The sequence below is a fragment of the Schistocerca americana genome, chromosome 8, assembly GCF_021461395.2.
Source record: "Schistocerca americana isolate TAMUIC-IGC-003095 chromosome 8, iqSchAmer2.1, whole genome shotgun sequence".
Taxonomy (NCBI): Eukaryota; Metazoa; Arthropoda; class Insecta; order Orthoptera; family Acrididae; genus Schistocerca; species Schistocerca americana.
Window position 1 is genome coordinate 21,090,041 of NC_060126.1, and position 24,053 is coordinate 21,114,093.

General features: G+C 44.5%; 1 protein-coding gene across 1 annotated transcript in view; it reads right to left on the reverse strand.

The window, feature by feature from the left end:
* LOC124544900 (aminopeptidase N-like) overlaps positions 1–24,053 on the reverse strand; it is a 132,837-nt gene that overhangs the window by 76,213 nt on the left and 32,571 nt on the right. Inside the window, exons 5-6 of the mRNA XM_047123632.1 lie at positions 13,014–13,194; positions 5,049–5,199 (exon numbers count right to left, since the gene is read on the reverse strand). Coding sequence (XP_046979588.1) covers positions 5,049–5,199; positions 13,014–13,194 — 332 coding nt within the window. The remainder of the gene's footprint in view (positions 1–5,048; positions 5,200–13,013; positions 13,195–24,053) is intronic.

Here is a 24,053-nt window from a genome sequence, read left to right on the forward strand (position 1 = left end):
GGTCTGTGGGCTGAGGAAACAGATAAACGTAATTAGGAGTAGCAGAAATTAGAATAGCGAAAAAATTATTATCCAAGTTTGATACCACTTAGTAGATGAAAACGCCGTACGGCCACTGTAGCGTAAATAACTAGCCGAGTACACTGAGGTGACAAAAGTCCTAGGATAGCCATTTGCAGATGGCAGTAGTATTGCATATATCAGGTATAAAACGGCAGGGCCTTGCCAAAACTGTCATTTGTACTCTGGTGATTCGTGTGAAAAGGTTTTCCACGCTATTACGGTCGCACAACGGACTTAACAGACTTTGAACGCAAATTGGTAGTTGAAGTTACAGGCATTTCGGAAATCATTAAGGAATTCAATTTTTCCGAGATCCGCTGTGTCAGAATATCTAATTTCGGGCATTCGCTCTCACCATGGGCAACGGAGTGGCCGAGTCCTTCACTTGACGACTAAGACCGGTGCCGTCTGCGTATAGTCGTCGGTGTCAACAGACAAGCCACACTGGCGGAATAACCGCAGAAATCAGTGTAGGACGTTCGACGGACATGTTCGTTAGGACAGTGCTGTTAAATTTGGCGTTAATGGGTTAGGGCAACAGACGAGCGACGCGACTGTGTCTGCTAACAGGACAGAATATCCTGCAGCATCTCTGCTGCGTTCGTGACCGTGCCAGTTGGACGCTACACGACCCCACGAAGCCACTGACCCAAAATGTCAAGGCACTGCGCAAGTTGGTCGTGGCTCCAAAATAGCGTGGGCTGCGTTTACATGTAACAGACTGGCTCCTCTGGTCCAACTCAACTGGAGATGATTATGTGCAGCTACTAAATTTGTTTTTCCAAAATTATTTCACTGAGTAAGATTGTGGCTCGCCCTTTAAATCGTCAGACGAACGTCAAAATCACAGACATCGAAACAGGTGACCCAGGGATAGAAAAGCAACTGAAATGGTTTGACAGAGGAGAGGCCGCCTGACCTGATGGGATACCAGAGTGTTCTAGCAGCACTGTACCGCAGGTCCCTGCTGAAAGCAAAGTGTTATATATATAATTCCCGGCAATCAGTTGCAACAATTATGCATATAATAAGTTGTTGAAAGTCGTTTGTCGTGGAAAAACTGGCGACTTCGAACATCATTATGTTTTCCGCAAACAAAGTTGTATTTCACAAATGTTATTAATTGTCTTCATAATGTTTACCACGTATAGTTAACGGAAGACGTAGAAACGATATTCCGAAACGAATACGTATAGCGTAAGTCAAACGTTCGAATTAGAATAGAGACCCCACGAACACAAATTTGCTGTGGCAGGTATGAAATATAAACTCCGTTACTCGCTCGTTACACTTGATGGACAGATGTTGAATGGGCCGAAACGAGCCGCCTCATAACGGCGTAGTTGCCTGCTAACTTCGAAAGAAGGTAGATGCGGTCCCTAGCGCAACTTATAACATCGTCGAAAGTCAGTGCGGGCGTGAGAGCTTTGGTACAGCCTGTTAAACAAACGGAAAAATGGAGGCGGTACAATTGGAGAGCGATCCGCCTTCACCAACATGCATAAGCAATTCATTAATTCGCGGCATGCAACTTTTTTTTATTATGCCTCGGGATTTGATCCGGCGACCTTCGGATTGCGAACCCGAGCGCTTACCGCTGCGCCAGGACGCTGTAGAAAATTGTTAACCGTAGAGAGTATTTCACTGCAACGGTTTCTTTTAACTCTCGACAACGGCTGAGAAGTGCATCTTGGTGCTTTGCCACATTACACCTCTGGCCATGAGCTTTTATTATGCGCAGTATGAATCGAATCTGAATTTCACAATTGGCGGCCTCCCCTTGTTAGAGCGTATAAATGACCTTGTAAATAACGTCGGAAATTCTACGAGTTTTTTCGCGTACGACGCTGTACTATACAGAGACGTCACGACGGTTGAAATCTATAGCGAAACACACCAACACCTGCAGAGGATCTACGCTTGATGCACGGATGCGAAATTTATCCAAGATTAAACAAACGCAACACATTGCGCACGAATAGGCAGAAAAACCGGTTACCGGATGATTACACAGTTGCAGAGCAATTACCGCGCGCATTACATATTTGGGTGTACACGGTCAGAGCCATCTGGAACGACCACATAGAACTAATCGCAGGTGGTGCTGACGCTCCGATGAGATTCGCCGGAAGAATTCTCAGGATGTGTAGTCCACCCACAAAAAAGGCAGATAGCAATACACTCACTTGACCGATTCTTCAATATTGCTCGTCAGTATGGGACTCGTATCGGACGTGACACAGGAAGAGCAGCGTGTCTCGTCATAGACTCGTCCGGCATCCGCGAGAGCGTCGCGCAGATGCACAGCCACGCGCTGCAAAAGGGGCGCTGTGCGACCCAAAGATGTCGCTTGCGGCGTATCGAACACGATGTGGGCCTACGTATCACTGTACTCGAATGCTATGTAATTACGTAAATATTACAATTAACATCTCGCCAATAGTCATCATTGTACAACAAATAACACTAGTAATTACACTACTGGCCATTAAAATTGCTATACTAAGAAGAAATACAGATTTTAAACGGGTATTCATTGGACAAATATATTCTACTACAACTGGCATTTTATTGCATTTTCACGCAATTTGGGTGCATAGATCCTCAGAAATCAGTACCCAGAACCACCACCTCTGGCCATACTAACGGCCTTGATACGCCTGGGCATTGAGTCAAACAGAGCTTGGATGGCGTGTGCAGGTACAGCTGCCCATGCAGCTTCAACACGATACCACAGTTCATCAACAGTAGTGACTGGCGTATTGTGACGAGCCAGTTGCTCCGCCACCATTGACTAGACGTTTTCAATTGGTGAGAGATCTGGAGAACGTGCTGGCAAGGGCAGCAGCCGAACATTTTCTGCAACCAGAAAGGCCCGTACAGGACCTGCTTGGAACCGTGCGACCGCTACGGTCGCAGGTTCGAACCCTGCCTCTGGCATGGTTGTGTGTGATGTCCATAGCTTAGTTAGGTTTAATTAGTTCTAAGCTCTAGGGGACTGATGACCTCAGCAGTTAAGTCCTGTAGTGCTCAGAGCCATTTGAACCATTATCCTGCTGAACTAGCCGGCCGAAGTGGCCGTGCGGTTAAAGGCGCTGCAGTCTGGAACCGCAAGACCACTACGGTCGCAGGTTCGAATCCTGCCTCGGGCATGGATGTTTGTGATGTCCTTAGGTTAGTTAGGTTTAACTAGTTCTAAGTTCTAGGGGACTAATGACCTCAGCAGTTGAGTCCCATAGTGCTCAGAGCCATTTGAACCATTTGAACCTGCTGAACTGTAGGGTTTCGCAGGGATCAAATGAAGGGTAGAGCCACGGGTCGTAACACATCTGAAATGTAACGTCCACTGTTCAAAGTGCCGTCAATGCGAACAAGAGGTGACCGAGACGTGTAACGAATGGCACCCCATACCATCACGCCGGGTGATACGCCAGTATGGCGATGACGAATACACGCTTCCAATGTGCGTTCACCGCGATGTCGCCAAATACGGATGCGACCATCGTGATGCTGTAAACAGAACCTGGATTCATCCGAAAAAATGACGTTTTGTCATTCGTGCACCCAGATTCGTCGTTGAGCACACCATCGCAGTCGCTCCTGTCTGTGATGCAGCGTCAAGGGTAACCGCAGCCATAGTCTCCGAGCTGATAGTCTAAGCTGCTGCAGACGTCGTCGAACTGTTCGTGCAGATGGTTGTTGTCTTGCAAACGTCCCCATCTGTTGACTCAGGGATCGAGACGTGCCTGCACGATCCGTTACAGCCATGCCTGTCATCTCGACTGCTAGTGATAAGAGGCCGTTGGGATCCAGCACGGCTTTCCGTATTACCCTCCTGAACCCACCGATTCTATATTCTGCTAACAGTCATTGGATCTCGACCAACACGAGCAGCAATGACGCAAGACGATAAACCGCAATCGCGATAGGCTACAATCCGATCTTTATCAAAGTCGGAAACGTAATGCTACGCACTTCTCCTCCTTACACGAGTCATCACAACAACGTTTCACCGGGCAACGCCGGTCAACTGCTGTTTGTGTATGAGAAATCGGTTGGAAACTTTCCTCATGTCAGCACGTTGTAGGTGTCGCCACCGGCGCCAACCTAGTGTGAATGCTCTGGAAAGCTAATCATTTGCATATCATAGCATCTTCTTCCTGTCGGTTAAATTTCGCGTCTGTAGCACGTCATCTTCGTGGTGGAGCAATTTTAAAGGCCAGTAGTGTATCAGAACTGTAAGACTAGTGACAATATTGACACGGCAAGAGAGATGGGCTAGTAGTGTTGAAATAACAACGTTAATTCATGAAATGTAACATTTTTATCATGTGAAGGCGATATTTATTGGTTTATTTACCAAAAAAATCACACTTAACAGCGTTACACAAAAGCTTTCAGTTCTTTCAAAGACTCATGTTCCGATCGAGGACAAGTGCGGTAGACTGGCCACCGTTGATGACCACACAGTGTCACTGTTTGCTTAGCACATTACGTTTGAAGCCATACAGGTCTCTCCTCCCCTCATCAACACAGAGTATTATAGAAAGGACGTAAGGTTAAAAGAGACAAACAGAAAAGGCAGGATGTTTCAATAGAGGCTCAGTGAATGAGAGAATAGAAGTGGAGAGTATCCAGAGTCCACAGTGAACTAATCCGTGGGCAAGTATGTAGAAAGGAATGCTAACCCATTCTCTCTCCTCAAGCTGTGAATGCCTGGGATAGTCCTGGGTGTTTGGATCCAGTTGTACTGATTTTCGAATTAGATTCAGACTATTGTGGGATCACTGCGACTTAACCTCTCCACGGTTTGTGTTGCTGGAATGGTTCCTCAACCATCCTGCAGTCGCGTCTCTCTGCCTGGGCTAACGCTTCATCTCAAATGCTGACGTACTCATCTCTTTGGTTTAATTCAAATGAGAGCCACATATTCAAAAATAAGAAACTCAAATGTCACTCACTATTATCCAGGTAAACAAACATACCTTTGTTGTAAGTGATGTCATCGAAGGGAGCTGTGGTGTTTTCTTCTGTGGTCATCGGGTGCGTGTCGGCTGCCGCGTCAGATTCCAGGGCCCCCGTAAACTCTTCAGCCAGGAACTGGTCACGTAGTTGCCATCCCTCTATGATGCTTCCCTGGAGAAATTTCGGTGCAGTCAGTACAAAGCTATAGCCATTATAATGCGCATTGTCAGAGATGTTCTCCGAGGCACAGTGTTGGGACCAATGCCGCCCTTTGTATAAGTGAACAGCACAACAGTCTCCCTACCCTGCTGTAGTTATCAGATGTTATCTTGCTCGCATTTAGGCCAGGCAAAAGAATGGAGTGGTCTATACACATCTGCAAGCACTAAATCTGTCGTTCCACTAAGTGTTCCTCAAGCCTCAGTGCTAGATCCACAACTGTGTCGACTACCAACCTGTCACACACCGAGCGTTCGACGTTGCTGTGGTATTTCAGGCGACACATTGCAGGAGTCTGACGTCGGTAGAATGGCAGTTGCGCAGATAATGAAATGTGAGCATTTTAATGTCCCTTAGAGTAGGTGCTGTCCAAAGCGTAGTGATTGTCACACTGCTGTTCTCACTGTATATCTACGACACAACAACTACGCTATGCAGTTTTAGATTGCCGAGCACTTATGTCCCCGATCCGTCCCTGCACGAAAGCACACAACGATCGGTATATAAATATGGCCGTTGTAATGGTCATTCCGCTAAGTTTTGCACAGGTTTAGGCATTTTACTGTTACCACTGTCAATCGTACATCAAGTTTTTGATTTTATGTGTAAAGACTGAAGTGGGAGCGAAAATTTGTACCGAGGTCCGGAATCGAACCCGGGTCTCCTACTTACTAGGCAGGTGTGGTAGCCACTGAGCCATCTCGGCACAGCAGTTCGCTCCACTGCACGGATTGCCCTGGCACGCCGCCATCCCCGATCTAAATTCTCACTCCGGCCCCAGTCTACTTTAAATTCCCCCTTACATACGAATCGTATATGTACGAGACCAGTAAAGTCTCTAAAACTGCGTCATTCCGTTTGTCAAATTTTTGATCGTCCAGTGGGTTGTCAGCCTGCTTTCTACAGAATTGCAATCTTCGCAGAAAGGTGATGTTGCGAGTGCACAATTATGGATGGTGTAATATCCATTACATCAATTGTTCTTTGAGGCAAAGTGTTAGGCCCACACCAGTTCTCACTGTGCCTCGACAAGACAACATATTCCTGACAGTAGTGCAGTTTATCAGGCGCCATTCGGTGCGAGCTCCCACGGAAGGACAGAGTGCTGACTACAGAGCAGTCGATGCTGCAGTGGTGCTCCTCCAGCCACAATAGAAAGTCCACCACCGTTGTGAATGCCGAACAGTGGACGATGCTGCAGTCAACAGCCGGCAGTAGACAGTATACTTCGGCAGGGCAGGAAGGCATTGTCGTCATTAATGAACTGCGGGCGTCGTAATCGTCTTTACTTCGTCAATGCACGGCGTAATCCACTCCTCACTGTATAACAATGGAACATCCAGTGTCTCATTCTAATAGAGATCATGATTTAAGTGAGATGTGCTCCCATCAAAATACCAGCTTCCTCAGTGCAAAGCTGTAGTGGTCGTAACTGTAGTTGATGTCCGAGGGTCACTACTAGACACACGACTCTTATGACCTCGGGCAACAGGCGTGCCAAATCTCCTTCCCTGCAGGGTTCCGTCAACTGACACCCTGCGTTGTTTAAATGTTGGCAGAAGTGAGGTATGCTGAATATGGAACTCTGAGCATTCTAATGCTCATTACTCCACGCGAACCGGTGCCGTAGTGGTGGGCTTATTACTGTTCTCACTTTTACATCGAGCTCACAAAAGTCTCGGGATAACGATATTCACATAAACAGATGGCGGCAGTATCGCGTATACAACGTATAAAAGGGCAGAGCTTTGGCGGAGCCATCCTTTGTACTCAGGCGATCGGTGTGCAGAGGTTTCCCACGTGATTACGGACGTACGAAGGGAATTAACAGACTTTGAAAACGGAATGGCAGTTCGAGCTAGACGCATGGGACGTTCCGTCTCGATGTTTAGGGAATTCGATATTTCGAGAAAAACAGTGTCAAGAGTGTACCGAGAACACCGAATTTCAGGCCTCACCTCTCACCACGGACAGTGCAGTGGCCGACGGCCTTCACTTAACGACCGAGAGCAGCGGCGTTTGCATAGAGTTGTCGGTGGTGACAGACAAGCAAGATTGCGTGAAATAGCCGGGGAAATCAATTTCGGACTTACGATGAACGTATCCGTTAGAACAGAGCGGCGAAATGTGGCGCCAGTGGGCACGCACACGACAGAAGAGAGTGCCTTTGCTAGCAGCACTGTGTCACCTGGAACGCCTCTCCTGGGTTCGTGACACTAGAAGGCCGGAAAACCGTGGCCTGGTCACATGAGTCCCAATTTCGGTTGGTGAGAGCTGACGGTAGGGTTGAGTGTGGCGCAGACCCCACGAAGCCGTCGACGAGGCACTGTGCCAGCTGTTTGCGAATTAATAAAGGTGTGGGCCGCGTCCAGTCCTACGGTCCAGATAAACCGATCAATGACTGGAAATGTTATGTTCGACTACTTGGAGACCATTTGTGGACTTCATATTACCAAACAATGATGGAATTTTTATGGACGACAATACAGTATTTCACCAGACCACAAATATCCGCCATTGGTTTGAAGAACATTCTGGACAGTTCCAGCGAATGATTTGGCCACCTAGGTGGTCTGACAAGAATTCCATTGAACGTCGATGGGTCAGTTCGTGCACACAATCCTGCACTGGCAAGACTTCCACAGTTACGGACGGCTACAGTGGCAGCGTTGCAGACTTGCTGTGTCCACTGCACGTCGAGCTGCTGAACTACGCCAAGCAGGAGGAGGGCCGGGCACAGCTGCCCCAGCGGGTTTCGTCACCCCAGCTGCAGGTTATCAGGCGGCAGAATAAGGGATACAGGCAGACATCACAGTATTTCTTTTTTTTGTATGATAATTGCATAACATGTAACAACACACACCCCAAACTCACAAGTAACTTGCACCAATATTACGATTCTACTTCGGTTGTGTCATTGCCAGTTAATGCAAAGCCATAAAATTGAAAGACGGAGAGAGGCAGATGGCGGACTAAGCGTCAGTTAGAACTGTTTTAAATGAATAAATAATTTTTGCCCTGCCGATCAACTGCTGTCTCCAGTAGCTGCATGTGGATCTCAAGATGACGTTTAACAAACGTCGAAACCGATAATCCGCATAAACATAAAAAGGTGACCCAGTCGGTGTCTACCCTGCTACATCATGTTAAGAGTGCTCACTGAGGCCTGAGAAATCGTGTCTTCAGTTATGCTTTGCAATTACGTTGCACAGGTTTGCATGCTATAATGGAAACTTCTCCATCTAGAAGCGACTTACATGCATCTCCATACCAGATAGTGGAGGGGCTTATGGAACTGTTGTTCAATCCAGCTGTCTGAAAAGCCTAATTATTTCCTTTTATACGCCTTGTGAAGATATAGCTATTAGTGATAAGTATTTTTTCCCCTTTTCTTGTGTCATTTCTTTCGCTTTCTTAGACCAAGTATCTTTCACGGTATAGCATAGCAGTGTTTATAAATAATACTAAAACGCAACTGTAGTTTCTTTCTTTTTCTCTAATGGATAGACGTTTTCTTTCTTTTAAATTATTTTGTTTTTCTCATCTGTATTTCTAACATTAACTCCGGTATGAAGAACTGCTACGTAAATCGTAGGCCTGAAATAACCGAGAGTAATGTCGAAAGTAACAGTGGAGCAGCGATATTAGTCTGTCAGTGCTTACGTCAGAATATGGCGAGTGTTGATTTGAGATGCAAAAACTTGCCGAGAAAGTGAATCGTGGAACTTGACAACTGACGATTGGGATTATCGTCCCAGTGCGCGACCAAAGTTGTAGTGATCGTTGTGAATAGGAAGACCGCACGACTGTTTCTCAGCTGCTACTGACAATGCTTATATTGCTAGCGTGTCAGTGTTACCGTTTCCACATTTAGCCTACGGCGAGAGCCAAGGCTCCATAAAACTGTTGTATTTGTCTTACGGAACTGCCGAGAATATCAAGTCGTAACTCTCGCGGTGAACGGAATTACAATTGTGGATTAGGCGCAAAAAAGTTTCACTGACCGTGAATATGCGATTCCGACGAACATTTACATTGCAGTTGAAAATTATCACGAATAGTGTATAAAGTGCTGAAATGATAACTAGATGTGTATAACAAGTAATAAACGCGTACATGTTAAAACGGTGGTTTAACACCAACAATTACGTCTGTCCGAACAGTAGCCTGTTAAACTTCACCAGCATACTACGACAGTCGGAGCTGATTTGATAACTTCGTCTGTATCATTACAAGCCACAGTCGCCATCTCAGCATGTCTCCACGGCTCCCTAACAACGGACATTTTTGCTGCGTAAATAAAATGCTTAAAATGAACTATTAACTTTTAATCACTATGTTTTCATGGGCTCCCAAAACCGGATTTCGTAAACCAATTCCCCAGTACCGCCTTTGATTAGTTGTGTAAACACTCCAAAATCGATTGTGGAATGCCGTTTCTTGCTGCTGGTTTTCCACATCCACAACAGATTTTCGTTACCGTTTTTCGAACGTGCTTGCTCTGACAGGTTACGACTTGTTAGAAAAAAATTCGTCTGATATGGACGGAGTGACTTTTTGCGCTGTGCAGGAGAAGTATAAATGTTACACAGAGTATGAAGCTGTCTACTTCTACTATTTAACTGAAAAGAAATAGCGATTGTGCTGACTAAATCAGAAACTGGAACAGCTGATTTCCAGACGCCGTATTTGACTGGGCTAGCAGATCCGCTTCAGGCCTTAACGTGTAAACACGGCTTCTGAATTCGGTTTTCGTCTTGTAGAAGACGGGTCGCATATAAACGTAGTGAATGTAACTTTGTTGATCCACCATTAGTTGTAAGTATTTTTGTTTTACTTAAACTATCTCTTTCTTTTAAATTAATGCCGCTGCAGTTGCATGTATTTTGTACGCCTTTTCGAGGGAAGTGTTATCAACGGGTGTGCAGAGTTATTTTCGGAGTGAGTTGGCATACCTTGTACTTCGAATAAAGTCACCACACTTTCGCGAATAATAACTTGGTTGTTGATGATTACAGGGATATGGGAACATATCTCTAATCAAATCTTATATTGTTTACAGGGTTAGTAACAGAATTGTGCTTCATTTACAAAATTCAGGGACTTGGATGAATAACATTCTCCACAGTCTGGAAGTAAAACGAGTTCCTTTGGGGAGAAATAGTCGGGCATTAACTCAGGTTATTTCTAATAAAACCTCGTATAAATACACGGTCTATAATTTCACAAAGTACACCCCTGAGAAACATTTTCTCCACAACCTGTGCCCCTCCTATTTTAGTGCCCTTCAATCGCTATTTTTCTTCCTCCCACTTACTTTGCCTTCCACTATTTTCTTTTTCCTTTTTCAGCACATCTATATTTCTTCATCCATCACGTATAAGATAAGTCGGCCTCGGATCCATACGATATTCCCGCCCGAGCCGGGGCAAAAACTTGACAGTGCCTCCCCCCCCCCCCCCCCCCCCCTCCACCCCCGGCAGCTCGAAAATTTGAGACAGCACATCAAAAGTTAAAAAAATAGATTTTTTCAAAAATATGTTCATTTTGTAGCGCACATCTTTCTGAAGAGTTTCATTATTAAAATATTGGAGAGACTGTAAGTCATGTTACTTGGTCTTAAGTGTGCGAAAGCGTCGTGCCACGCCTCTTCACACAGATTCGCACCTCACTGTCTTTCTCTCTGTGAATTCAAACATGTACATTTTGTAATGGAAGCCATCAAACCTATATTCAGGACAGTGGAAATTAAAATGTCCTGTGGTGTCTCTCCTGGTCTCAGTCGGCCGGTTTGATATTCTACCCCCTTAAAAGGAACTCACAGTTAATAAAGGGTAGGATTATTTGTAACCGTGAGAATAAGAAATCTTCATAAAATTTGCACTCTTAATTGTCTATTAGCTAATAACGTTCTCTTTTGTGTAACATAAATTTAAATAGAGGAAACATAAATACAGTAAATACGAGAGACAAGCAAGACAGTACAGATTTTTTCAATTCTTAGGTCCCATCATTTTTTCTCTCTTATCTTACTGCAGGTTTCCTTTATGCGATAGAATCTATTACTTCATCAAAATTCGTCACTCGTTTTGTTACACGAAAAATCAAATCTTCATTGTCTAATACTGAAAAAACTGTTAATAAGAAGAGTACTAAGACTGGTTTGGTTTCTCGATCTGATTATGTCTACTTTGTCACTGTCTGCTACATAAAACGAAACAGGCTTTTGTATTATTGAAGCAACTGTAACACACGCCAAATAGAAGAGACTGTTTTGGCACAAATGGTCGTTTTTATGTACCTCATTTACATAGATCAGACGACAGAATATAATTCACGCAGTACCAACATTAAATGCCTATTAGGACAACTACAAGCTAAAGTTTTATGTTAGGAAATAGTTTCACATTTCACTCATACACTGCAGTTTCTCAAGCACGAGATCGATAAATAGTGGCAATAAATTTTTACATAAAATTGGATTCGTCATTTGCTTGCATATAATTTGTGTGATGTCCCCGTTTCTTTTTCTTCCTTTTTCTAACGAACAATCTTGTCACCACTATCTCTGTAACTATCGTCCCATTGTCTAAACTTTTTCTCCGGTTAACTTCACTACCCCTGTTTAATTCTCCGCGTTTATCCTCCTGTCAGGCGTTATCACTTGTTCGTACAATGCGTTTTCGGCGCTATTCCAAGAATAGAACTTTGCGGCTCCTACCGGGGACTGTACAACTGGCTCTTAGTGGTGTAGCGTTCTGGCAAAACTATTCTGTCAAAACGTCATTTTCTCGGATGCACCGAGGACATTAATATGTAATCTTTCTTACCTGTTATTCCTGTTAGCAGTTTATTTCCACTCTGGTAGTCTGCATCTACGAATTTCGATAGTAATTATAACAACGCCGATCATTGGCTCACCCAGTTAACCACACAAACAAACTGTTGTGGATTGGCAGGAGATCCAAACCGTATTAATTGAGGAAACCGAAAGGCACGCGTTTTAGCTCACGCAGGCTGGCGTGAGGTCTGGAACAGGACAGGGAAATTAGACTTTAGAGAAAAACGGACGTAGCTGGTGGAATACTTAACTTTAATCCGTTAATGGTGAACGTCGCTCTTGACGGTACATTATTTACAATATCAATAGTAACTGGTAATGGCGCCTTGCTAGGTCGTAGCAAATGACGTAGCTGAAGGCTATGCTAACTATCGTCTCGGCAAATGAGAGGGTATTTTGTCAGTGAACCATCGCTAGCAAAGTCGGTTGTACAACTGGGGCGAGTGCAAGGAAGTCTCTCTAGACCTGCCGTGTTGCGGCGCTCGGTCTGCAATCACTGATAGTGGCGACACGCGGGACCGACGTATACTAACGGACCGCGGCCGATTTAAAGGCTACCACCTAGCAAGTGTGGTGTCTGGCGGTGACACCACACAAACAGGAATTGCCACTCACCCGTTCGTGTTTATACAGCTCAGCACGTATAGCACCGTCCCCTTTTGTCTGTGGGAAATTTTTTTATTTCTATATGCGATGGAGATTCCGCTGGCAGAAACATCACGTAGTCCTACACTATGCACGGATTCAAAAATCAGCTTACGAATCATTCGTAAACCAACTTAGAATGTGTTCAAAAACGTTCAAAAAGTAACAGGGTGCGTTTCAAAATGGAACGAATAATCGCTAGAGCGGCGTGTGCCGGATGCTGGGCGCTTCGAGAGCACGAATGTGGCCCCGCTGAGAACGCGAGTGTGCGGCGACTCACCAGGTCGGCGTGGTACGCCCAGTAGGTGGCGAAGCCCTCGTTGAGCCACAGCACGTTCCAGAAGTCGGGGCTCACCAGGTCCCCGAACCACTGGTGCGCCAGCTCGTGCGCCACGGTCGTGACGACGCTGCGCCGGGACTCGGTCGTGCTCTCGGCCTCGTCGATCAGCACCCCGCGTTCCCTGGAAGTACACTTTACAGGTGAAGGTGCCTGCTGGTGGAGGGGCAGAAACGTGTCGGGTGGCCTTATCGTTCACATCGAGCCAGGATTCCCAACGGTGCCGTATTTTAAGGGATTTCCCACACGCGAAGGTTAAAAAATTCTTTCAGCGAGGACCTCGAACAGGACAGTAACTCCTATATTTAATATTTTCCAGTAATTCATCTTATTTCTGTAAATCGTTAGTCCAAATTACACGAATATTAGCTCTAAATGTCGTCGGCCAGTATACTGAAGTACGAATTTGTCTTATAACGCATTTCTCGAAATCGTGGCCTTAGTTTAACTGACGGTGTTCTGAGTAATGCAGTTCACGTTGTATACGTTACATGACGCTGAAAAATCGTAGAAATATTCATTAACCGGCGCGCTTGCGGCGAGTCCTGAAAGAAATGTAGCACCACTTTCTGCCACCAGGTGAAATTATAGGGCCATGAACAGTCAGGATATGGGAACAGGAATAGGTGAGAAAAGATCCGATACGATAACGGTGGTTACGGCAAAAGTTACAACAAGTGTTCAGTACCGTCTTCTCACACAGCGACATGCTGCATTCGTAACGTGCCACGGTCGACACTTGCCGCAACATATTCGGTGTAATCGGAGTGTCATTGTGCGCTAGCCTTCAGTTCGGAAAGAGTCCAGATACGTCCCTGGTAGGCACGATCCTTCAGATATCTCCACAACCAGAAGTGACACGGGCTTAGGTCGGGGGATCTGGATGGCCACGCAACTGGAGCTTGCCTGGAGATGATGTGCTCGTTACAGAATCTCTTTAAGAAAATCTTTTTCACCTGGCGCGTGAAGTGTCGCGTCGCCACATCTGGCACGAAAATAGTGGTGTGGACACAGTTGCGTTCTTGCAAAGCTGGAACCTTGAGCTGCTCGAGGAGATCCTTACGATGTGCTTATGTCACTGTACACCCGACAGGGCTACGAGGAGTCATCCCCTCGAAGACAAACGGAGTGAGAATGACGAGCTCGTGAAACCACAGCACAAGGTCACATAACTTGAGTGCAGTGGATGTTTCTGCACAACATGTGGTGGAGCAGAACCCCATATTCGACAGTTCCGTACATTCACGATACAGTCCAGAGTAAAATGTTCCTCTTCTGTCCAAAAGATATTTCCCAACCACGCGTGCCAAAAAACGAAAGCGATAGTCACGTTGTTGTGGCCTGGCACGGGGCTTTGTCTGGTGCATATTCTGAATCTTCCGGGGACACCACTGTAGAATGCGTTGAAAAATCTTTCTAACTGTTCGGCAGGGGAGAGACATTCCCGCCACGCAGCCCGAGCACTGGCCGCGTGCCGCACGGCCGGCTACAACTCGGCCGACAGCTGCCACGGGAAGGGGCGCCCGCCCCGCCTGCCTCGTCTGTTTCTTCAGATTTCTCGATCGTATTTCTTAGCCCTTTTACCGACACGGGGCCTCTTCGCAGTTGTTTGCGTCACCGATATTCCCCCAATGTAGCGCTGCTATTGCTGCCGTTCTGATTAAACAACTTCACCAGCAGTGCGTGGTCTTTCTTCTCAACAGCCATTGCATTTCGCACGGAAAACTTGAACCGTCTTTATGCTTCGCAACGATAGTCACGTCAAAAAAGAAATGTATACTGGCACTAAAACAGGAAACATTTCACCTTGTGACAGCTTACAGCGCCATATTTTCGCATGGTGCCAGAAAGTGGACTGTTATTTTTGCTGCATACTGCATGAGCACACCGATTAATGAACACGACCTGCGACGTTTCAGCAACCTGAAAGGTGTACAGCCCACTCTGCAGCACTTGTAAGACCTTAAGATTGATTATAATCACCCGGTACACCACTTTTCTTATACAGTCTGTTGAAAGAAGCTACTGCACATTTTGAGGCGTGGTAATACTGACCAACACAGGAAACACAAATTCTGTGTGAGCAGTTCGCGTCGACAGCGTACATTGTTCGTGAAAACGTCGGGGTAAAATAGTCAAAAGTGCTTCGTATTCGTGTGTAATTTCATTACCGATCTTTTTAATAAATGTCCTACCGCAGTGGTAACGCTGGTTCCCGTCAGATCACCCAGATTATGGCTAGCACACGGACGGGTCAACACGTGGGTCGCACTCGGCCCTCGTGAGAGACTGCTCGGCTGACATCGGCCGCCAGAGCAGCGTGCTCTACCTCAGGGCTGAGGATAGCACGCCAGCCTGTCCGTCACCTCAGCTCTTCCAGACAGTGTTTGTTTATTTAATAAAACCGTTACACAGACTAGATAAATCGCAAGTTCGATGTCTGATGGGCCAGCTACGTAATCGCTACGCGCAGTTTTTTCATTTCCTTTTCCACGCTGCCCTTGCGTTCGCATCGACTCGCCACTGGACCTTTTAGGGTGTTTGGACCCCTTTTCGACATGAGCTTTGCTCTGCCTCGTATTCTCTATAATTCCGAGCTTTTTCGCGAGCCGTACGAGGCAACATCTTTCATTAATCTGAAATTTTCAGTTTTATACCTATTTTCACTCACATTCCGGCGAATATTATTATTGTCTCGCATTGGGTTCCAGTAGCTCTTCAGAATGATAGCCAAACCTGCGTCCTAGCCAAACGCGGGTCCCTGCCACACCAGTGCTAATTCCTAACAACCACGCGCGTGCGCCTACTCTGATAGGATGACATCGAAGGCAAAGGAAATCAGACGTGATCTGTCGGTTATCGGCTCAACCACTATCTACGCATTATTAGTCTCGCAGTTATTAACGATTCAGATCTGACGGTATTTTTACACAGAAGAAAGTTTGACAGACGAGTGAAAAATGTTCAGTGAAATATGGGCTCTAAAATGCACACCTTAAGAGACACGAGCACTTGTTCATATCCGCTACTTTGAAACACATCTCTTCCACTGCAGAATTAAAGGTATTTTTAAGTCTGCTTTTATTTCATATGGGTCCCACTGCTACTATAAGTTATGTAAAATCAAATTATTTTTATTAGTATTCAAAACCGGTTGCTTGGCGATTTTATTACTGTTTTGTCAACCTGTGAATGTATGTATGGATTCTGACCCAGTGCTGATGTGGAAGCGTACAACCGGTGTTATAAAGAATGTTAGCTTGTCCAAATGGGGACGAATGATATGTACATCATAGCGTCGTTAAATATGATAACAAAATTGTTAGTCTACACCCTCAAAACTTTTTTGTTGTTGTAATTAATATTGTTTCATGGCATTTGAGTTGTTACTTACTGGCATTTTTCGTACTATTACTGTTTCTTACATATTTGACTCCTCAGTTTAAACGTAATGTTTTACGTAAATCAAGAACGATATACTTCTAACTTCCCTCTCCAAATTGTGGGTGCTATGTTTTACAGTAAGCAACCGGGTATCTTTGATGTCATGTATGTATGGGTTCTGACCCAGTGCTTATGCGGAAGCGTATAACCATTGTTATAATAATGTTAGCTTGTCCAAAGGGACAAACGAGATGTACATCATCGTGTCGGTTAAATATAATAACAAAATTGGTCGCAGGTTCGAATCCTGCCTCGGGCATGGATGTGTGTGATGTCCTTAGGTTAGTTAGGTTTAAGTAGTTCTGAGTTCTAGGGGACTGATGACCACAGATGTTAAGTCCCATAGTGCTCAGAGCCATTTGAACCATTTGAATAACAAAATTGTTTGTCTACACCTTCAAAACTTTTTTGTAATGATTATTGTGTTTCACGGCATTATAATTATTGCGTAATGGCATTTTAGATTACTATTTTTATATATTTGACTCTTAACGTAAGTAAATCACGAACGTTGTACTTCTAACTTCCCACGCCAGATGGTGTCTACTATGTTTTAAAAAAAAAACTGTGTTATACCTCATTTCATGTTATTCATATATTATTCTTTTTCCTTTTCTTTTTCTCTTTTACTTGTCCTGCACTCTGACAACTTATTATCGATCTGTTTTATGTTTTCTAAGTTGGTTTTTTCAAAAACAATACGCCATTGTATTTTAGATGTTTCCTTCCCCCTTCGTCTGCTATGTTTATTAGGTACATTTTAAATTTGAATTACTTCATGAGCCACAAATGCACAAGAGGTATTTTGTGTTAATATCTTGCAAAACCAGTAATATTAAGTCTTCACGTGACACATGTCACATAGAGGGCGTTCCAAGCCCTGTCTCACCGAGGTCTGCTGTACAGGTGCATGTAAACAGCGGCCTCAGTTTATGTGATCCGTCTAAGCTTGTGGTTAGAGCTTGATACCAGTGCCTACCAATTTTAATTGTATATTACAGGTATGTTCCTACCAACTGTTTTGTTCATACGCAGGTGTAGTTGTGATTTTCGTTTTTATACTCTCTGATCGTCATGTGAAAATTTTTAACTTCAAGCGTTGAGGATGGTCACTAAGTGACCGAAAATCGATTTTGCTGACAATAAAACAACAAAATACGGCCAATGCTGATTTTCCTTCCAATTCTATCCACTATTTGGTCGTGGTGCACACAACACGCCACGGAGTCACCAATCAATTATGTGTTTTATATCTAATCGAGAAGTTGTAAGTAGGCTGTTTAGGTTTTTTTATTGGTAACGCCACCTCTGTATGAAAATCACTGGCTGTGCTGTGTGCAGTCTGTGGCTGCTTTGCATTGTGGTAATACTCGCCATTGTAGTGTTGGGCAGCGGCAGCTGGCTGTGAACAGCGCGTAGCGTTGCGGCAGTTGGAGGTGAGCCGCCAGCAGTGGTGGATGTGGGGAGAGAGATGGCGGAGTTTTGAAATTTGTCATGAACTGCTATATTTATATATGATGATATCAAGGTAAATACATTGTTTGTTCTCTATTAATATCTTTCATTTGCTAACTATCCCTATCAGTAGTTAGTGCCTTCCGTAGTTTGAATCTTTTATTTAGCTGGCAGTAGTGGCGCTCGCTGTACTGCAGTAGTTCGAGTAACCAAGGTTTCTGTGAGGTAAGTGATTTCTGAAAGGTATAGGTTAATGTTAGTCAGGGCCATTCTTTTGTAGGGATTATTGAAAGTCAGATTGCGTTGCGCTAAAAAAATATTGTGTGTCAGTTTAAGCACAGTCCTGTATAATTGTTCAAAGGGGACGTTTCAAAGTGAAATACAGATTTTCATAAATTTAGCTTTAAAGTTTTTTAAATATAGCGAAATAATTTTTTAAAAAAATTATTATCCTCTATTGCACTCCCTTAGGGGCTGAATTTCCAGAAACACTGAAACACGTATTTTTTACTTGTAACAGAGAAGTCAAATACCATTGTTCATAGATGTATCTTTAAAAATACTTTACCAGTTCTTTAATAATGATATAGTTTCAAAAAAAGCTTTGACCCACTGTTTTATCTCCGCGAGGTTTAATTTCCAAAAATGTTGAAACGCACACACCTTTATTCCTGACCGGGGAACCAAATACCCATTTCCGTAGGTCTAGCTTCAAAAAGACCTTCATCCCCTATTCCACCCCATCGGGTTGGAATTTTGGACTTCTTAAACGGTGCCCCCGGTATAAGGTCCACACCGCCTCCAAATTTCAAGTTTCTATTCTTAGCAGTCTGGGCTGTGCGATGTTGAGTCAGTCAGCCGGTCGGCCTGGACGCTGCCTTTCATATACACAGAGATCAGTGGATATCTTCAGTTAGTCAAGTGTCAGAAAACGAGTGGCTAAAGACTACTTGCTTCACACTGCCTCAGAGGAAGTAATGTGGAGCTCTTGAGTCTGCGGAACTGGGTGGCCACGTCAAATCGGCTCCTGGATTTTACAATGTGTGGACACATTTAATAGAATATGTACATACTTTGGTTTGATGTTCAGCTGTTGCACTCTCCTGCGGACCTGAATGTTGTTCAGATCTTCTCTTGTGTGCAATTCTGGAATTTTTCAGTAATGATCAGCAACAGCTTTTGGATTTGCCTCGGGTTTCGCACGCAGACGTTGTCGAAGCTTTGCTTCTGAACATGTCCAGTCACGACAAAGCTTACTTCACTGGACAGCAAATCGTATTGGAGAAACATTTGTTTTCAGATAATCGTCGCAAAAATGGCAGTGCAGCTAGCGAATCTGTTTTGGCCAGGCTCTCTCTTCATTCTTTATATGGGCGAAGCTTCATATAGTCAATATGCGGCACAATGAGCGTCGCGATTGTTGTAAAGCTTGTGCACGTCGCCGAGCTGAACGTCTAGGGCGTGTGTGTTCGTGTAATAGGCGCACTCGCTCGTGGTTCTCACACAAGCGGAACTCTTCTCGAGCAGACTGGTGACCGTCTGTTGGAGACACTACCACTCGCCCTCACCCGCCTTACCCACCTGACTACACTCGCCGTGTCGTGTTCACCCAAATGGCGATCCTTACATTTCCACTGCGCTGCATTTCGCGTCTGCACAAACCACCGTTCCATCTACAATGGTGTGATGAAACTACTCTGAATACATCGTGTTCCAAAACATTATGACCCTTGTCCACCCCGACACTGGATGCTGCCTGGTGTCGTTGCGGGCACGTGGCGCGGTATACATATACCGAGGATCGCCCTAGCCAAGATATGGGCTGCAAAGAGGTAAATCCAAGAAAGGGCAGAGCCAGTAAACATCCCGAAAATGGCTACAGTTGTGAGCATCTATGGAAAGAGGCAGGACAGTGAAACTACCACTAGGCGCTAAATGGTAACATGTCCACGACTCTTCGGAGAACTTGGAGTTCGGAGACTTGTCTGCTCTGTAAAGTAGGATAGAAGGCGACCTGTGGCATATCTGCCGAAAGAGCACAATGTCGGTGCACCCGCAAGTGTTTCGGAGCACACCGTTCGTCGTACATCGTACGTTGTCGAACGTGGAGCTCCGGAGCAGACAACCCCTACGCGTTCACATTTTGACCCGACGACCTCGTCAGTTACGATAGTAGTGGGCACGGAACCGTCGGGATTGGACCGATGCAAACGCGTCGGTCCTTCGGGTGAATCACGCATTTGCTACGCTCGGTAGATGGTCGTCATCGGCGGCTCGGAATGTGCAGCGCGCCACAGACACAGGCTGGGGGAAGCGATATTATCCTGTGGGAGACATTCTCCTGCGCTTGTGGATGTAGTGGCAGCTGTGAACCACCTGCCTCCCTTCGTGCTCGATGTCTTCTCGGACTGCGATGTCATCTTTCAACAGGATAAATGTCCGCGTCTCGGAGCCAGAACCGTGCTGCAATGCTTTGAGGAGAGTTACAGTGGACTGATGTTGATGCCTCGGAAACCAAGTTTGAGTTTTGTAAATCCGATGGAACCCATCTGTGGCGCTATAGGGACTATCACCGCGTACGGATATCAGCGGCTCGTTTACCCGAATTACATGACCTGTACGATGTCATATAAAGCCACATACCTCTACAAACCTATCACGAAACTGTCAGATATGTAGGATCAGTGATGTACTTCAATCCAAAAACGGACAAACAAGCTATTAATCAAGTGGTCTTAATGTCTTGGGCCATCAGTGTACGTACCAACTGCAATTTCCAACACAACATGTTTTATCACGTATTCTACGACACCCTTTTCTTAGATAAAAAGTTAGCTTATTATTTTGATAACTGTAAATGTCAGAAAGGTGTGTAAGCATGAAGAAATTTAATAATCTTTGACCAATGTGTTGTTATCTATGTATTTAACAAAAGTGGCTTATCAGTGGGTAAAGTATGTCCAAATGTGTGTGTGTGAATTACTATGGGATCAAACCGCAGAGGTCATCGGTCCCTAGACTTACACACTACTTAAACTAACTTATGCTAAGAACAACACACACACCCATGCCCGAGGGAGGACTCGACCCTCCGGCGAAAGTATGTTAGTTGCTGTAGTTTGCCGAGAGAAACTGTGTATGACCGCATATGGTCAAAGGCGGCCGAACGTAGCCATTATATCTAAATAACAATGCTCTAAAATATCTGTGTATAATAGTGAACCACAAAGAAAAGGTGTTATTTCAAATTTATTAAATGATTTCAAGAATATACCAACAAAGTGCAAGCTGAAATGTGTTCATTGTTTTCATTAGAATTGATACAGCAAGATCAAACATATGAACTCCTGCGAACTTTCCACCCTCTTTGCTCAGTCTGCTGTTACGAAGGCTGAAGTATATGTCCTGTAAATCAACAGAGGCAGAATTTAAATAACTAATTTGTATCGGTAATTATAGGGTGGAGGGTTAGAATGGTCCCGTCCTCTCCACCCCCACCCCCACCCCCCCCGCCCCAAAAAAAAAAAAAAAAAAAAAAAAAAAGATTTTCAGTATTTCGTACAGTTATTTACCCTCTCGTAATCAGATATAATCTCACGTTGAGGGTTCAGTACAATAATTAAAAATATATCAGTTACAAATCGCTTGTATGTCTTGAAGCAGCGGTTGCAATTACCCGCTCTATATTCAGCCAGTATTTCACAACGAGAGCACTTCACTTTCAGGTTTTTCGTTTAACATGTTGTCTTTAACTCTAATGTAAATGTATTTCCAGTTTTTCTAACAAATCCATTTTGGCCACCATATTTATCGGCGGAGTAATTTGATATTTTGCTATACTTTTCCAAGTGGGTGTCCTGTATTATGGATGTGTGTTGTGTGTTTTGGCTTTAACTTGGTCTGTGTGAAATTTCGGCCTGTTTGTCCTAGGTTGAACATGAACCATTCCTCGCATGTTACTTTGTATATTCCAGAGTCTGCGTATGTATCATAATTATTGTGTGTATTATCTATTAGCTTTTGTTGTAGTTTATTTGATATAGAAAGCCAAAGTTTTATTTTGTGATTTTTCAAAATATTAGCAACCGTCTGTGATATATTGCCAATATATGAGATGCTAGATATAAATTTGTTTTTGTCTTTTTCTTCTATGGCGCAATTTGTGTTTAGGTCTTTATTCCCTTTGTCTACGACTGCGTCAACCATGGAAGCAGTATAATCGTTGTCAACTGTGATCTGTTTCCCTACATTTATTTCTTGTTGCATATTTTCTTGGTTCATAGGTATTTTAGTTGCACTATGTGGCACTGATTTGTATGCTCACTGTTTATGGATGTCTGGATGGCATGAGGTTGGAGGGATTGAGGTGTCGGTCATTTTACTTTTTCCTATAAATTTTAAATGTGCGTGTGTTGTCGTTTTTTGTAATATTTAGTCCAGCTAAGTCATGCTTTTGTCTCGTTCATGTTTCATTGTAAATGTAATTTTCTCATGTAGATCACTGAAGCAGTTTAGAATGTCTGTTATGTCTCTGACATCCCCTAACAGTAGTGTGTCATCTACATATCTCCTACAAAGTTTAGTTTTCTTTATGGAAGGTTCTTGGCTGCTAAATAACTTTTGTTCCAAGTGACTTATTTTTACGTCAGCTGCGATACCTAATTTACATGATCCTATTGCTAGGCAATCTGGTTGCTTATAAATGCTGGCATTAAAGGTAAGTAGTTGTAGCTTAAGAGTTAGCTTGTTTGGTTCAATAAATTGAATGATCTCTGTATACGCAAGTTTCTTATGTTTCATAAGGCTCTTTTGTATTACTGTTACAGCTTCTTGTATGGATATGTTTAAGTAGAGGTTGGTTTAAAATGGTTCAAATGGCTCTGAGCACTATGGGACTTAACTTCTGAGGTCATCAGTCCCCTAGAACTTCGAATTACTTAAACCTAACTAACCTGAGGACATCACAAACATCCATGCCCGAGGCAGGATTCGAACCTGAGGCCGTAGCGGTCGCGCGATTCCAGGCGGTAGCGCCTAGAACCGAACGGCCACCCCGGCCGGCAGTAGAGGTTGGTAATGTCACCTGATAAGAACTGAGCATCTTAGGGAAGATTTTTACCTTTCAGTTCTTCTTCTGGTATCATGCTGTTTCTTTATAGAATATATTGTTTCATATGTATAATTTTTTATCAGTATGTTTTTCAATTTTTGTGATAGTTTGTGTGTTGCGCTATTTATAGAGTGTACCATGGGACGTATTGGAATACGTACCCAGTTCGTGAAGTTGTGCGTGCATTACGCTGGAGCTCAGTGCATTCGAACGTGGGCGAATTGTTGGGTGCTTCTGTAGCCAAGGTAGGCGGCGTGTTTAGTGTTCCACGAGGCACGATACCGAAGATTTACACTGCAAACAGGGAAAGTGGAAAAACATCATCCGATATGACAAAACGCAGGTGAAGTGGGAGCCGAGTGGTGGTGACGCAAGATCACTGAGGAGTATTGTGGCGACACCTGCAAAAATCACTGCAGAACTCACGAATTCTGTCAGTGCAAAATACGCAACGATGTTAGATACATAAGCAGCAAACTGCAGGTCGGGCTGAACTCATCACTGATGAAAATTTTGCCCATAGCAGGAAAATGCGGTGTCCAAGCGAAAGAACCTGAACTACATATCAGCGGAAGGCACTCGTGTGGTCGGCCGAGTCTCGTTTCACAGCGTCCCCGACTGCTGGCCGAGGGCGCGTCCCGCAGTGAAACGAGGCGGGGGTTCGGTGTGATCACTCTGCAAAGTCACACTACTGCGAGTGGACTATGTGAGCATTTCGGCTGCTGAGGCCCGTCCCACGGTACGACACGGCCCCTGGTCGCATGAGCCTGAGTACGAGGATCGATCGTAGCGTCTACCCTGGCCTCCGCAGTGGCCACATCTCGACGTTACTGAGTCTTTGCCGTATACTGTGGTGAGAAGGATGCGCGGTTGCCACCCATCTCCATCATGGTCACCTGAAATTGCCACTGCTTCGCAAGGAGAATGGTGTGAGGTTCCTATGAAGACCCTACACGGTACCTGTATTTTTCTAT